This window comes from Acipenser ruthenus, chromosome 33 (assembly GCF_902713425.1).
Source record: "Acipenser ruthenus chromosome 33, fAciRut3.2 maternal haplotype, whole genome shotgun sequence".
NCBI lineage: Eukaryota > Metazoa > Chordata > Actinopteri > Acipenseriformes > Acipenseridae > Acipenser > Acipenser ruthenus.
The window spans coordinates 8,149,495-8,166,667 of record NC_081221.1 but is presented as its reverse complement, the minus strand read 5'-3'; the positions used below and the strand labels follow the sequence as shown (position 1 = coordinate 8,166,667).

The window sequence follows — 17,173 nt, the reverse complement described above, 5'->3', positions numbered from 1 at the left end:
CTCAGTGTGATTGAGATACACGAATGGCTTAACCGGTATCAATGTAATTCTTAAAGGAGAGTATACAAATCAGGGTAAAACACCGAAAATCAGAAGCCCTAGTTATAAACCAAAAAGTAAAAGAAATAACAAATATTAGGAAAGAAAGGTGCACCAGGACAGCCCGGCTTCAACAATACCGCTCAGGAAGAAGGATCAGTATGCATGATACACAGACTCAGTATCTGAATAGGAATTTCGTGCAAGGTTAGCGAGATCAATGGAGACAGAAGGCTGCTGTCTATCCGGGAAGCAGGCAGAGCACAGACAGGCTTGGTGACAGAGCCAGGGAGATATAGAGTATTGACTTACACAGATAACTTCCCCCATTCTTCTCTGGACCTCCTCAACTAGTTCTATTTGTAAGTTTGTGCTGGATGTTCTCACTCCACAGCTCTGGAGATTTCTTGCAGAGAACAAGTCTATCAAGATACTTGCAATGGAGACAGGACAGATGCAGGGATACATTCTTCTGTTATTCTAAGTGGCTGCTTGTGGTGTTGATTAAAAATGTCAGTTTTTTACCCCCCCTTGATAAAGAATAAGACCGGGTAGATAGTCTTATGCGCTGGTATTAAGTGCACCCAGGAATGTAATGTTGTAGTACTTTTAAATATACCTTTTTTTTTAATTAGTACTTGATGTTATGTTGTCAGTTATTTTTTATAATATGTTCTTAGTGTTTCTGGTGGTCTTGAGGCCCAAGCTGTTCTAGCAAGCTTTATTTTTTTCTTTCCGGTACTGCAGAACTGAAGACAAAAAAAGGTCACCTTGGCTTTTAATATTCTAAACCTACAGCCACATGCATGTGTGCCTGGAGAAGAAAAAGCACAGCTTGCTCAGAAAACATTCAAATGAATGATTCTGAATTAAATGACAATTAAAAAAAAATGGAAATACAGCTATTTCACTAAATAGTTCAATCGTCCTTCCTTGAACAATATACAAAATATTGTATTGAGCAAGCTGTCAGAGGTGCTGTAACACCCCACATTTTTTAGACTGTTTTAAAAAAAAAAAAAAATAATGTAGACATTTCTTGTAAACCTGATTGTACCCCATGCAAAATGTCTGGACAGGACATCTGGTCTTAATTTCACCTCCAATAAATAGGTTTGAGGTAGATAAAATGGTCAATAAATGGCCAGTCATTCTCAAAAACGTTGGTTACTTCTAATCTTTTGAAAGGTAGGGTATGTAATTTGACCCGAGAAGAACACCAAGTCTAGTTTAGCCATTTCTATTCAGATGTGCATGGGTTATACCTTATTTGTATACACTAGGCTGTATTTATAAAATAATGCATTTTAGCAATAAAACTATTTCCTTCCCCCCCAATGTATTGGTACATTTATGCTTAACAGCAAGACAGTAAAAATATACCACTATTTCTGTGAGTCATTAGCAAAAAATCTACCACATAGCTAAAGTTGCTCTGTGCATTGGAGTAATTCCCAGGTCATTGATGGCAACCCTCTGCATTAGTCAATCCAGGAGCTATTTCACAACAGCTAGCTAGAAAAAAACAGCTTGGTGGTTAAACAAAAAAATGTTTAAGATAGAACAGTATGTTTTTGCAGAAATTAGCTCAGCTGGACTTAATTGACTAAAAGATAACATTTTCTTGCTATGAATGTAGTTCCAGACTGCTCTGGTTTGTGAAACTGAGCCCGTTCTTTGCAATTCCTGCTCTGAACTGTTTTGAAGCTCTTTGGTGTTCAGTTCTGTTATTTTGCTACTTTCCACTGGGACTAAATTTGTAGGAGTGCTCTCCCGTCTGTGCTGCTCTGCTCCCGTACCACCGATTGCAGAGGTTCCTGAGTGGATTGTATCTAGGGCTGCCCACAGTATACCTGATACAGGGTGACAGGAACTGAATGCTACCCAGTTATGCATGCAAGGCAGAATGTTAGAAACAGGTCCCCAAAAACACGAACCGCTAGCTGGCTACAGATTACACACAATGAGTGGCTGGGAGAGAGGCCAAACTGTATCGCTACTGCATACAGCTCCTTGAAATGAAGTATTTATAGCGTCCAAGCCGACCGGCTGCTATGAAATGTCACTTGAGCGGCCCTATCCTGTTACTCTGCAGGCCCCAGGGAGACCTGACTTACCTCTGCAACCACCTGCCTTTCAGTAACACATGGCTCCGATTCAAACTGCATCTCCCCAACAAGAACAAACAGCAGAGGAAAAAAATATATATAAAAACTAAAAGGATTTTTTTCTGGGGATGAATAATAAAATAAAACCTACCTAAATTAGCTTGTACGAGATTGTAAGTTTCACTGTGGCCCGAGTGATTTAGTTTAGGTCGACCTAGTTTTGGGCCGATTTTCCCCGAACCCTATAAATGCAGGCCTCATTGTCATTCTTGCAATTCATTTTAATCATGTCGACCACTATCTCTCCAATGGAACCCTTCTAGGGGAATGGTGCCTGTATATTAGGAAGGCAATGCAATATCCAGTATATGTCAGCTGTCTATGTCCCATTGTTGCCTGCACCTACCATTGCTCGATGGTGAATACTGCCACTCTCAAAATCAACCTGTATTCCACCTACCTACATATATTATCTACCTCTTTCTTGTATCCAGGTTTTCATGTTCCCTCTTTGTGTCTTTCAAGGTTATTGTGGTTTTCTGCAAGGACTTTTAAAATGCTAATTAGGAGACGGTTCTGTTTTCTGCAGTCCAGCTGAAGGATGACATTAAACCCTTATCTGGCAGTGACACCGGATGAGCCCCCCTGGTGCAGGTGGCAGCTCCGAGGCCCCTGGCTGTCAGGCCCTGCATACTACAGCAGTGTATCTGTGGCTCCAGTGACAGGCTCAGGGGGAGCTTATTGTTTCCCCTCAGTGCAGCCTCCCAGGACCAGAGAAACAATTTGCTGTCGGAGACAAAGGCTGAAAGGCGATACTGTGTGTCTGTGTATCAGAAGTAAGACTGAGCTCTTCACACTCAATGTTACCAGATGGCCTTTAAGCCCTGTACTGGCCTGATCACTTTACCTACATAGTTTACAGGATCTTTGTGCTGTTCAAGAAATAAATAAAGAACTTAAATAAGTGGGCAGGGGGTAGCAGTCAGAGGAGCCATGAGCTTGCAGAATGTTTCTCCCCACCAGCTGTCAAAGGTCATCTTACACTGAACTGCACAGTGTGTTTTCAAATTCTCCCAAGTCTTGAGCTGTATGCTGGAGCGAACCCTTCAGCGCATCTCAATAGATAATACTGCAGGAGACACCTCGTCCACATGGCAATCAGGCCAACTCTCTTTCCTTGTTCTCATTAGGTTTTAAGTACCTGGTCTTTTATACTTATTATTATATGTATATATGTTTAACAGTCTAATGGCTGGCTGAATTTATGGGTAAGTAGCTGTACTGGATTGCTAAACTTCAAATTCATCTGCACCCAGTAATAATTCAGTTTTTCTGAACCCACACTTATATAGAAATTCTAAAGCCAAATTAGCCCCTGCTAACATTCAAGGCCTGAACACTAAAATTGCTTAAATAACATTAACATTAAGGGCAGTATCTTGTTGAATGTATGGATGAACTAAATTAGTGGAGGCCCATATGTCAGGAGAACATGAATAAATATCTAACCCATGGCTGATGGGTTTCTATCGTGGTGACACCCCCCTAGACAGAGTGACAGGAGAGACCCAGGAGCTTGGACACACTCCATAGCCTGCATCTCTATCCTATTTAAACATCTCTTCTTGGCAAACAAGGCTATTTCAAATATTATTCTGTCATTAGCAGAGGCGATACAGATTTTTCCCATGACGTTCTATGTTTTGGAAATGTTTCACAGGCGATACAGTAACAGACAACCTACTGGTGGAAAAGTAATCTGCTCTGTAGATTACATTTACAGGCGCTGGGATTCACTGGCCCCGTCATCTTTGTGCTACGTACTCTGGATCACGTTCTCTTACTTCCCAGGATGGGGCTGTGTGCACAACATTTTCTGGATGAATTTCAGTCAAAGTTTTTTTTATATTTAATTAGTTGCCTTGACAATTTTTTTTTTCAATTTAAATCAAAGTTGACCTGTTCTGTTATTTGTGATGGTGTAATGCAAATTGCACTCGACCCACGCTACTGCTTTGACCTTGAAGGAAACAGTGGTTAAAATCAAAGCATAGGGTTTTTCATGGGGGTTTGGCTGCAACAGCAAACCTAAAAGCAAGCCAATAAATGTCAATATTGTCTCTCCAAAAGGGTCAGTTAAAAATCACCCTTACTTGGCTAATTGTGCACTCACACGCTTGTATTCCACTCCAGCCACCTGCTTACAGGCATTAGGAATGAGAAAAGCATGATTTATTGTCAAAATCCCTAAGGATCCTGTCAAAAAGTTGAACCCATCCACAGTCTGATGTCCTGTACAGCAGATATTCCACAAATCCGAAGATGAATTCTAATACTGTACCATTAATTATAAAATTGGGTCCCATTTAATGGAATGGCATTGCAGTAATCAGCAACCATGAGGTTTAAATGCTGCAAACTTTAAACCACCTAAAAATTAAGTGTATCCACTGAATTTCGAACTTTTAAACTTTCAGAAAGGCCTACATTCTGGAAAATTCATTATGTATTTTTATTTCTACAGATTTCATTTTAGTTCTTTTTTTGTGGAAGGCTGGTGTCAATGAGAATCCTCCTGCAATATTATCTACATGCCTCGTCAGAAAATGCAATTCCAGTTGCACAAGCACCATGCCAGCACGGGATGACAGAGGGTACTGTACACCGTATCACTGTGTCGGAAGAAAGGACAGAGAGAAGCTTTACAGGAAACCCTAAGAGACAGGAATATAAAGCAGAGCGTGCAATACAAACCAGGTCATGGCTGCTTAGCTAATTGGGGCCAATTTGCTGCAGGAGAGAAATGTCGAACACCCCAAGTTGTGTACAATACTGGTAATTTCTCAAAGCACTCACAAACACATATAAACACACACACACATACTCTCATCTCTCACACTAGCGTGAAACTTGTACTGGAACCTCTACAATGTCAACTGGTAGCGGAAGGTGCCATGTATTTCTGAAACAAAAGTGTGCAAAATATTTTATCAATAAAAATAATAAATGTTGCAGGTACCAATGATGTTTGAAGTACATGTCGCAAAGACTCAGAATTCATTTCTGATTAACAGTATTCACTCATCTATCAGTCTTTGCCTATTTGATTATTATCAGCAATATCTGTGAGTAGTTACATAGAATTGATAACTTTAAAATGTAATGATAATCAAAATTACACCCATAATTGTATACATATATTTTAATTATTTATTCATTTTATTGAGTGATTTTTAATACTCTCAAATTAGACGCCATGTATTTTAGAGATGAAGCAGTACACAGTACAATTGAGGTAAGAGATTAAATGGACAAGCAGGGTTCACAATACAAATGAACAAAGCGATATTTACTCAATGATTGCCATGAAAAGAAATGGACTTTACAGTACAGCAGTACTAGAGGTATAACGACTGATCATGTACTGTACTGATCATGTATATCGAATCATTAACCCTCTGCGGTCCTATGTCGGACCTGGTCCGACATTGCAATTATTCCTATCCGGTCCAATGTCGGACCCTGTCCGACATCATCAAAAAGACGCAAAAAACGGGTTTCTAGTCGTTTTTTCTCCGGAAAAAGCTGAGAGAACCATTCAATGGCCGAGTGGGAGCGACAGGAGCAGAGACAAGCCGAAAGAAAAAATGGGCGTATCTCATGAATAGTCATACTTGCCCCTGGCATCTGATAATGGATGCCATAAGGAAACAAGCTAGCTGTGACTGCATCAGCGCTCACAGAATATCACGGACATTTCCTGAGCTTTTTTCAGATGTTATAGTAATAAAATAATAACTTGGATCGCATTATTGAGGCGTTTGGTGATAAAACGAGTGATCAGGAGATGATTGATCGGTATGTATGACTATTATTATTATTTATTTCTTGGCATATGTGAAAGCTGTAGCGAACGAAAGGGTGGGACGGGGCTGGAGATGCCTAGTGAGTGCTTTGTTGATATGAAGGGCCTTTTAAACTCGCTTGACTGTGGAAAAAAAATACTTTTAAACAGCGCGTCAAATTAAATGCGCACGTGAAAATAAATTGGACCTGACGCGCACTTAATAAATGGACTGCAAAGGGTTAAGCATTCTTTACATGACATATCATATCATAATAGAGGTATGTATTGTTTTTATCTTGATACAAGACCAAAAGCACCACATAGCTCATAGTCACCAAATGGTTCTTGAATGAAGAATAACTGTGTTTTATAGTTGGTATGAATACATACTCTCTGTCCTATACCATTACATTTTTGTCTTAACAAAATAGTAAATCATTAAACGACATCATACAAGTAGTCCTTTAGGACCATCACATGTATCGCAACCTGTATATTAGTGTATCGTTACACCGCTAACAAATACTGATGCAGCCGATGGCAATACTAATTTCATCTACGCTTCTTCCCCTCTTTGGCTTTGCCAGTATTTACTAAAATGCCTTTTGTCTTGAATATTGACATTTAACAATAGGAAAACTGGATATGTTTGTTTTAGACATGTGTAGCACTTTGTTCAGTCTGCATTGTATCATTTTGCAATATGAAATTATTTTCCATGCTGCAAAGGACAAAGCTGGTGAACAGTTGCATGCAAAGTTAAACCAAATTAAATCAGGAAGGGTCCATTTCAACCAAGCTACATTGTTTGTGTAGAAGAGCACGGAAAACAGAAATGTATTGTCCGTCATTGTTTTTCTGATGAAAGCATTTAAAACACAGCTGCATAATTTAAAAGGATTACGTTAACATTCTTGGCATTCGATAACATATGAATAGCTGTGCTGTTATTTGGGTGATGTATTTTTAGTAGGATCAGATCAAATATGTATAGAAATATACAATAGCTACATTCCTGTCTGTGAGATGAGTTTTCCTTGTGGTCTAAAGTGTATATATATTTTGTATACATATTAACTATTAAAAAGGTAATCCCCCGAAAAAAACATACGTCTGTATTCAGAAATACTTTGAAAAGCTTGTTTGTAGATATAAATCCATTCATATTCCATTATTTACTGGGTCTACTGAAACCTAATTGATTGAATTGAATAACCAGGACTGCATCAGCCTGCCTCAAGTGTCCCATCTGGATTACAGGGTGTGTGTGGCAGGTCTGCTATGAATGTGCAGACTTGCAAATGGACATGATGAATATCTGTAATCCATCCAATGAATTGTAACAGGTCACAGTACATTATCCACACCTCACAATCACACAGACAGTGTACAGTCTTAAATTGATTTCAAGAAAAGAAAAAAAAGCATAAAAACATCAAAAAAAGCACTAACATTATTAATAATGGATTTAAAATTTTAAAAAAAAAAATCCTAATAAATAAATAAATAAATAAATAAATAAATAAATAAATAAATAAATAAAATGTTTAAAACGAAGTGAATTGTATAACTGTACAGCGTGAGTCTCTTTTCCCCGCTGTGCTCACATGCATTGCCACACAGTCGCAGCCAGCCTGCTCCCAGTGTGTGGGTGTGTGAAATTCAGTGCCTTACCGATTCTATGGGTTTGTCCAGCGAGGCCTGCTCGAGTTCCAGCTGCCCCTCCTCATACTGATCGAAGTGATTTCCCTGCAATTTAAAGGGGAATACATGAGTGCAAAATGCTGTTTAAAGTGGGGGAGATGTTAACGCAATGAGAACATCATGCTCTTTCTTTCATACACACACTCACGACAGCTGCATTTCAGCACTATTTCTTTAACCATATCCTTGTCACAAGTCAACCTTTACATTTTACTTTTACCTTTTTATTCAAACAGATGTTTCAGTACCAACCCCTGGCATTGGAGAACACTGTTTAAGGATGACGGTTCACCATCACATAGATCACTGCATATAGTTTTCCCATGATGAGATTATATATATATATATATATATATATATATATATATATATATATATATATATATATATATATATAGAGAGAGACACACACACACAGTCACATAAAACGAGTGATCAGGAGATGATGGATCGGTATGTACGACTATTATTATTATTATTTATTTCTTAGCATATGTGAAAGCTATAGCGAACGAAAGGGTGGGGCGGGGCTGGAGATGCCTAGTGAGTGCTTTGTTGATATGCAGGGCCTTTTAAACCCGTTTGACTGTGAGAAAAAATACTTTTAAACAACGCGTCTAAAATTAACTGCACGTGTGAAAATAAATTGGACCTGACGCGCCTGACACGCTCTTAATAAATGGACTGCAAAGGGTTAACCAGTTTTTTGTGGATTTTGATGTGTGCTTGCGGTCATTGTCTTGCTGGAAGAGCCACTTGCGGCCAAGTTTCAGCCTCCTGGCAGAGGCAACCAGGTTTTTGGCTAAAATGTCTTGGTACTGGGTAGAGTTCATGATGCCGTTGACCTTGACAAGGGCCCCAGGACCAGTGGAAGCAAAACAACCCCATAACATCAAAGATCCACCACCATATTTTACAGTAGGTATGAGGTTCTTTTCTGCACACGCATCCTTCTTTCGACGCTGGTGTGCGTGGCCAAAGAGCTCTATTTTCGTCTCATCTGACCATAGCACCCGGTTCCAATCAAAAGTGCCAATGCCGTTTAGCAAACTCCAGGCGCTTACGTTTGTTGGTTGCTCTCAATAAAGGCTTTTTTTCTGGCAACCCTTCCAAATAGTCTATTGGTATGGAGGTGGCGTCTAATTGTAGATTTGGAGACTTGGTGAACCCAAGATGCAACCAATTTCTGTAATTCTCCAACTGTGGCCCTTGGATTTCCCTTTGCCTCCCAAACCATCTGCCTCACTGTGCGTGGGGGCAAGATGATACACTTGCGTCGTCTACTAGGCAAGTTTACCACTGTTCCAGTGGTTTTGAACTTCTTAATTATTGCACGAATAGTGGTGTATTTAGTTTTTTAGCTATTGTTTTGTACCCATTGCCTGATTCATGAAGGTCAACAACCATTTGTCTCTTCATTTGAGTTCTTTGCCTTTCCCCATGGTGATGGATGACAAATGGATTTCATATGCGTGTTGAAAAACATGGATCGAGAATTGATTAGCAGTTTGCTACGCATGTGGACTGGCAGAGCTATACTGGTGTTCTTTTCTGAAAAGAAACTAATATTGCAGATAGCAGACTGTTTGGTTCAAATTGCATGTACTGCTAACAATTGATAAGAGACCTTGTGTCTACAAGCTTCTTGTCCAACATTGACTGCAAGCTAACAAGATAACAGTGCTATGGACCAGAAGGGGCCAGGCTCTAAGACTTTTGGGAATACAAAGCATAAAGGAGCTAAAATGCTCCCAGGGACTGCCGTTGGAACCAAAGGTTCACAGGGAGAATAAGAGATAATGCCACTGGACTCAAAGGGTCTCATGCAAAACGGAGAGATAGGAACAAGGAAGATGACAAAAACCAGATGTATGGACCTTTTTGGGGCACCAGGGGTCTGAAGAATGCACTGAGTTCAGAGGTCGTCACACTAGACTACACACACAGACACACAGACATCACACACACACACTCACACTAAATGAAATATATGGTAACAGGATAATGTGTTGTACCTTTTCTATTGGTTAAGTGTCAGAGAAAGAGGAGGAGAGAAACACCTATGCAGAAGGGTATTTAATGTCATGCAACAATTGTAAGAACGAGTATTCTGTTTGTCCTGTACCTGGGACCAGACTCCCTGCATATTTCAATAAACCTAACAACTGATTGAAGAAAAGGACTCTGTGCAGTTTCTTGAATCTACTTACTCACCATCCTTTTTTTAAGTTACATCATTTGGCGAGCCACCTGCGGACTGTTTCCTGATACTTTTTTTTTCAAAATACCGGGGGGGTTGATACCTGACTGCAGAGAAACCCATTTGCCCAGCCTGAATCCCGTGCGCGCAGGACCAGGACAAAGCGAATGGACAGAGACTGCTTCTAACTTCTGACCAGACGGTGTGGAGAATCTTTGGATCAGGACTTCAGCTCGAACATATAACCACGTACATTGGTGAGTAGTTACTGGTTTATTGTTTTATATGCAGTGTTTAGAATGTAGTGAGAATCAAGGGTAGAGTATGAAAGAGGACTTTTTGATAATTCATGTACATTGAGGACACAATTAGTTAAGTCTAACATAGACCGCTGAACTAAAATATTTAGTTAAGTCTAGTATTGACCGCTGAACTAAAAGTGTATTGACTGTTAGGACTTTAGGTATGAAAGAGGACCTCTGGATTCTTAAAAAAGTCGGAGTAAATCGTGTAGTGTTATGACGTGCCAGTAGAGTCTATTGGACTAGTTACACGGACTTGTATAGCTCAACAGGTACGGGCATACTCGGATTTATGTTTTATGTTTGTTTTGAGAGGGTTTGGTACACCTGTTTTGTCTTTGTTTTTACTGTTTGGTTTATAAGTCACGATAAGGGGGCAATAGGATAAGCCTCTTATTTAACTGTCCACATTAGGTGGTACAAATAAGGAACAATCAGACAATAAGTTCCAGTTAAGCCCAAATAGCACATACAAAAGTGTAAAATAAATGTGAAATAAACCAAGATAAAAGTTTATGCTTCATTCAGCTTAGCTTTCAACACGGAATATTGGTAAAAACAAGACAAAACTAAAAAGTGTTGTTGTTTGTTTGTTAGTTTTATGTTTTGTTGGGAGTCTGATCAACTCCAAATATGTTAGAAGATGACCCTCAATATCATTAAATGGATGACTGTAGAATATGGAACATAGACTGTTTTAAAACATGGCAAAAAGGGAAGCTATGTACAGAACAGTAATGTACATGTTCATGTAACAGGTCAGGAGTGTGTGTCTCGTAAGAAGAAAAAGACAAAGGCAATTCAAGACTGGTAGCCCACAAAAAAAAAAAAAAAAAAAAACTGTAATGGTAAAGATTCTATATCAACTTTGAGGAATTTCATGAATGAATGTTAAGTGTTTGTTTGAGAGTGAATTTTATGTTTAAGACACAGGTGAATTTTATGAATCACCTATGAATACATATTTGAAACCAAGATCACATGAGTGGTAGAGTTTGTATTATTGGTGTAGCTAAAAAAAAGTGCAGAGTTAAAACGATGTTTTATTTTTAAGGGGTCTGTTTATTAATGATTGTTTAGTTCATGTTGAATTAAACAGGGAGATTGCATTCTCTTTGAATGGAAAACACGTAGTTTAATAAAGCACTGATGTTATCAGTATTAACTGGGTTTATTCTGATGTTGCTAAAGCACACTACCATACACGAGTAGAAGAAAAAAAAGTTTAATTGTTAGAGAGCATAAAATACAATTCAAATTGGGAAAAAGAGGTCACAATCGATATCAGAGTGATCTACAGGGATTTCAACTTCTGCTAAGGCATCAGAATGCAGTGATGCAGGAGACAAAAGCAGTGTCACTCAGAGCTACGCGAGTGATGTGAAATGGGATGTTTGCACACATGTTTACGATGTGTTTTGTTTATGGTGGTTACAATTAGTATTTTACGGAGCTTCTTGAAGGAGAGGTGATGATAATTAGATTAATGTGATAACTGAAACATGAATAAATCGCGAGTGGCATGAGATTATTGATGGTGCAGTATAGGACTGCAGGATTGATGGATTGTGATACTGGTATGATAGACAGTCTGTTGGTTAATGTTTGTGTGTTTGTCTGTGAATATAGGGTATGAATACTCTCTTGTGAAAGTTCAGCACAGGACGCTGAGCTAATGGCAATATTGTGATGCAAAATAAAGTCAACTTCTCACTGTCTAATACAGAACAGACAGTCGCAGTAGCAAAAGTAATTATGCACTCACAGTAATACAAATGCACTTAGTAGGATTGACCATGGGGAAACGCCCATGTAAATTAATCAAATAAAGAATATATTCGCTGCCTTAAGCATGAAGCAACCTGCGCCCTGGTTGGCGAAGTACAGTGATTCCATGTCCTCTGCCACCCAAAGAGCTCTGGGTTGGTAGAGCTTGTGGATCACATTCTAAAAAGGAAGCATCATAAACAGGTGCTCATGAAGGTCAGGTTTATGTGCACACACATTTTCTTTTTCTCACTGGATTATTTTTATAATAGATCCTGATTTATTTTGATCTGCTAAAAAGGATGCTGTTATTAATTGCAGCAAGAATAGGCAGTACTTTTATTTCTGTATGCGTTATTGAGAAACATTAACGTTTGAATACATTTCTTTGTAAACTTTCTTTTCAACTGTTATTGTGATATGTGCTCTGGACGTCTTGCCAAGAAGGGAGAGATCAATGTATGACTAACATCTTACAGGACTGTTCTCAACTAGGTAATATCATACAGTATGTGGATGACATACTGTTGCAACGGGAACTGCGGAGAAGCACTATCTGTTGCTGGAGGAAGTCTTGGATCTCATGGAGCAAGCTGCTCTCAAATTAAATCTAAAGAAAGCTGCATTAATGAAATCATCTGTTTGTTTCTTAGGAGTACAGGTGGAAACTGGAGGACACACACCTGACCCAGGAAATAAAAAGCTGATTAAAAATCTGCCTCTTAGATCTTTTTTGGGCATATTTGGATTCTGTCAGGACTTCATGGAAGGATACAGCGAACTAGCTGTCACCCTCTATGAACACCTGAATGGTAACCCAGGCAAGCAAGACACATTGCAATAGGATTAAAGGTCACATGCCTTGTTTGAGGCATTAAAACAGGCACTGATTCCAACCCCACACAGGGTCTCCATTCAAATTTAAAAAGTAAAAAAAAAAAAAAGCGGGGGGTTGGAAGGCTGATTGGGGAGGTTCCATATGAGATAATGGACAAACTGGGAGAAACCAATCTGAAATTGGCAATACAAAAATGAGGGAGTGAAAACTGGCTTGAAAACTAGTTTCACTGATAAGCAAGCCTGCTGGAGAATGGAAATTCCTAAAGGCACTGATGCAGTTAGTTTAGAGTAGTAATTATGAGCAATGAAGTAGATAGAGATTTGTAGTTACTTTCAGAGTACAGACACAGGTCTAAGGCTTTTCTCTTCTCCTACAGGTTCATGCTGGAACTGATATTTTATATTATGTTCACAATATGGGGTGGACATAGGCTCTGAGAAAAATACAAGATAGAATTAACAGACATTGGCGATTCTTAGAATTGCAATAACATTATCAATGCAGATGAAAAAGAGACTATTCAAGAATTAACCCTTTTGAATTTTGAAATTAAATCAGATATTAATCAAAAGAATAAATACTGCACTTGTTCTCCACAGGTTCCGAGATAACATTGATGGCGTTTATGTGGAATGGAAGCACAATGCTGTTCATCGGAACTGAGAGGACCATTTCAGAAGAGTTTGTGCAGAAAGTTTCAGTACACTTGTGGGACAATTTGTATATGCAAACAGTAACTGTACATATTAACCTGCATAACTTTACAATGCTTGTCCATGATATGTAGTAATTAAGCTCTACCATATATCTGGAACAAGAGTGTAAGTTGCTGAGAGACGGTCATGAGGAAGTATCTGAAACCACAGAGACATTCTTACATATGGGGAACCATTCCGGTCTGCATATCAAAAGAAGAAATATTTATGATGACGTTAAAGTGACATTTTTGGGGATGTAATGGGGACTGTTAATTTCAGTTAACATACCTGATAATGAAACTACGTATTATAAACTTGGGGTATAGATGTATGATTGGTGAAAAGATTTGTCTTAGTTTAAAGATACTAAAGGTAATATGTCAGCGATCCTGGAGTGCAGAGATGGGAAGGTCTCATGTAATTTATTAATAATCACATTCAGTAAAATAACAAAAACTGCAAAGGTTGTACCATTGACCTCTAGAGGCACTGGGAGTATGGAGTTTGTGTTGTTCATGACACTTAAGAGTGACATTGTTAAGACATTGTATCTGCCATCCATGGTAGGGAGGTAAAATGGTTGGTGTCTTGCAATGGATTATTTGGAGTGTTATTGGGAACATAAGACTATATTAATATGTACTTGTAAGGTAATGGGACATCCTATGTTGAATGGAAATACCAATTGAAAACAGCTGTTCTACTGAAAAATATGGTTACCTATATTAGACATTAATTTTGGAAATCATGTGAACTTTGAATGATATGCTGTAGTGTTGAATATGTCTAAAATGAGGCACTATTTTAGTACTTGTTCAATGCATAGTGATCATTTTTGAAGTTATAGTTTTTAGGTTTTAATCAGTTTTAAGTGCATCATAAGATTGAGATGGTCTAGAATATTGGATTCTAGAAAGATGTAATTTTAATACAAGTTAAAAATAATGATGCACCTAAATGTGTTAGAGCAACATGAGTGTGGTTCTGATCAAGAGGATGGGGATCCACAGCTGAAACATAGAGTTTATTCTGAGAGTACTGTAGTTTCGAATAGAAGATGTGATTATGAGCTTACAGAGTTAAACCAACACTGCACTGCGTAGCTAAAGAGCAGGACGGGTGGGTGAAATTGGGAGGCATAGATTGCTGTAAGGAATTGAGTACGTCAGTAATTTACACTTGTTCCATGCGGGGTGATCCAATTTCTTGAAACAGGGCAGTAAACCGTACTATCGAGGTAAAATCACTACGAAAGTATGTCCCCTTTTGCACCCCCTACCTCGGGAAGGTATCATTCTCGGACCAGAACGAAAAACTGTTTTGGATAATGTGAATATAGTATTATCGTATGTAATGTATAATTTCACAAATCTAACTGTTATGTTTGAACAGCATTGCAAGCAACACACCAATATCCAGAATTGGCTTCAAAGGGAAATAAGCAGTACAATAAAAGATTACAAAGAGCGAATAGCCGAACGAATGCATGAAGGTAATGAGAATGTGTGATGGTAATGAGAAACGTAGGAAGAGGGGACTTTTTGATGAAATAGCAGGCTGGTTTGGTGCAGGAAATTCTGTTGCAAACAGCTGGGATATTTATCAAATGTCAAAAGGGCAAACTTGGATAGCAAGTACTGTGGGAGAAGGAATAGAAAGATTGGGGAATGGACAGATGTATGTAAATCAAGGGATTAGGCTCCAGGGTACAGCTATATATGAGCTAATGGATGGAACAGAGGGAGCCCTGCGCAATTTGACCAAAGCAATAGATTGTAGAATATTTGCGGATGACCGTTTAAAAACAATGAAGGAAGAAATAATGGACATTAGGCTAAGAGTGGTACCTAGACATGCAGAGGAGGAACTCAGGTTGAGGTTGGCAATGATCCACCCTGATCAGACTGACCTACTGGGAGCTAGTTTAGTGTGGCCAAAGGAGAATGGCAAGGAACCACCTGGTCACATAGGGTTCTATCTCTCAATACCATACCTGGATCCTAATAACCAGTATAAAGACAGTTTGAAGATTAGACCGATAGGAGTACTACACAATGAGACAGTGATAGTTTGGGAAAAGGCTACATGGAAAGTTCAACGAGGGAACTGGAGTGGTGTGGTGCATGAAGCATGCTGTTATGAAACAAATAGTCATGTAGTTTGCCGGTGTCCTGCAATCACCGGAATTAATAGAAATATAAGCACTGAATTAGAGGTACATCCACTAGAGGGGTGGAAAAAAGCAGTGCAGGTTGGGAAATATCAATGGTATGTGTTGAGTAACCATACCAATTTTAAGTATGGTGATTTAACTTGTCAGACTTCTCCAGGATTTTGTTTTTCTCCAACACATGCAGTTCAGATTGGAGATATATATATATACCTGAACCTGAAGCAGAGGAGTTCAAAATTACCGCTTGGTGGGATGACACATATCTAGATTCATATTCGGTCATTTTTTCTCAAGTGCACAAATTGGTTAAAATAGCCCTACAAAGAGCGGAACAGAAGCTGCTCAAAGCTAAGGTCGAAGTTGATTTGGCACAATTAAAAGCCACCGTATTGAAACGATATGGATGGTCAGGGCAGGCCTTAGGGCACACTTTTGGGGATTATATTGTTTTAATAATACTGTTAATAGTAATAGTATTGATTTTGTGGAATAGCATTCAGTGTTTTTGGTAGAAAAAACAACACCGACAGTTAGAAAGGACCATTGGCAGATGGGAAACTGTAAACTTACTGGGAGCCACCATGAATAAGAAATAACACCTGTGTACAGTGATAAACTGTATTTACTGTATTTTTCTGTATGTTTACTGTATGTTTATTTTTCATTTTTTGTATTATTTTTATGTATGCTTGTTTGTTTTTTTGTTTGTTTTTTTTGTTTGTTTTTTGCTCATGACATACTTGCATGGAGAAACAGCAAAGGCAAGGTAGATACCTACACATAACGGAGAGACTTAGAATGAGAGGAACATACTTCACTATAATATATTATACAAACACGGTACTTGATGTGACTACTCAGAACCAGCGAAGAGGACATCTGAGGGCAACTTGGTTGTAGCGGGTCACCCCCCTCCATCTTATATTCTAAAAGTAGGGTATGTTGGAAAACATGGATCGAGAATTGATTAGCAGTTTGCTACGCATGTGGACTGGCAGCTATACTGGTGTTCTTTTCTGAAAAGAAACTAATATTGCAGATAGCAGACTGTTTGGTTCAAATTGCATGTACTGCTAACAATTGATAAGAGACCTTGTGTCTACAAGCTTCTTGTCCAACATTGACTGCAAGCTAACAAGATAACAGTGCTATGGACCAGAAGGGGCCAGGCTCTAAGACTTTTGGGAATACAAAGCATAAAGGAGCTAAAAGGCTCCCAGGGACTGCCGTTGGAACCAAAGGTTCACAGGGAGAATAAGAGATAATGCCACTGGACTCAAAGGGTCTCATGCAAAACGGAGAGATAGGAACAAGGAAGATGACAAAAACCAGATGTATGGACCTTTTTGGGGCACCAGGGGTCTGAAGAATGCACTGAGTTCAGAGGTCGTCACACTAGACTACACACACAGACACACAGACATCACACACACACACTCACACTAAATGAAATATATGGTAACAGGATAATGTGTTGTACCTTTTCTATTGGTT

General features: G+C 38.9%; 1 protein-coding gene across 10 annotated transcripts in view; it reads right to left on the bottom strand.

Annotated features, from left to right (window-relative positions):
- gpatch8 (G patch domain containing 8) overlaps window positions 1-17,173 on the bottom strand; it is a 146,753-nt gene that overhangs the window by 100,664 nt on the left and 28,916 nt on the right. For 4 of the 10 annotated variants that reach the window (XM_034055616.3, XM_034055612.3, XM_034055617.3 and 1 more), the window contains exons 2-3: window positions 7,669-7,743; window positions 4,902-4,937 (exon numbers count right to left, since the gene is read on the bottom strand). Coding sequence is in view for 2 of the 10 variants with exons in the window: in XM_034055609.3 (XP_033911500.3) it covers window positions 352-507 (156 nt within the window). In the remaining 8 variants the exon portion in view is untranslated. Of the gene's footprint in view, window positions 1-351; window positions 4,872-4,901; window positions 4,938-7,668; window positions 7,744-17,173 lie in introns of those variants that run through there. The other 6 variants (XM_034055610.3, XM_034055615.3, XM_034055611.3 and 3 more) reach the window with 2 other exon arrangements.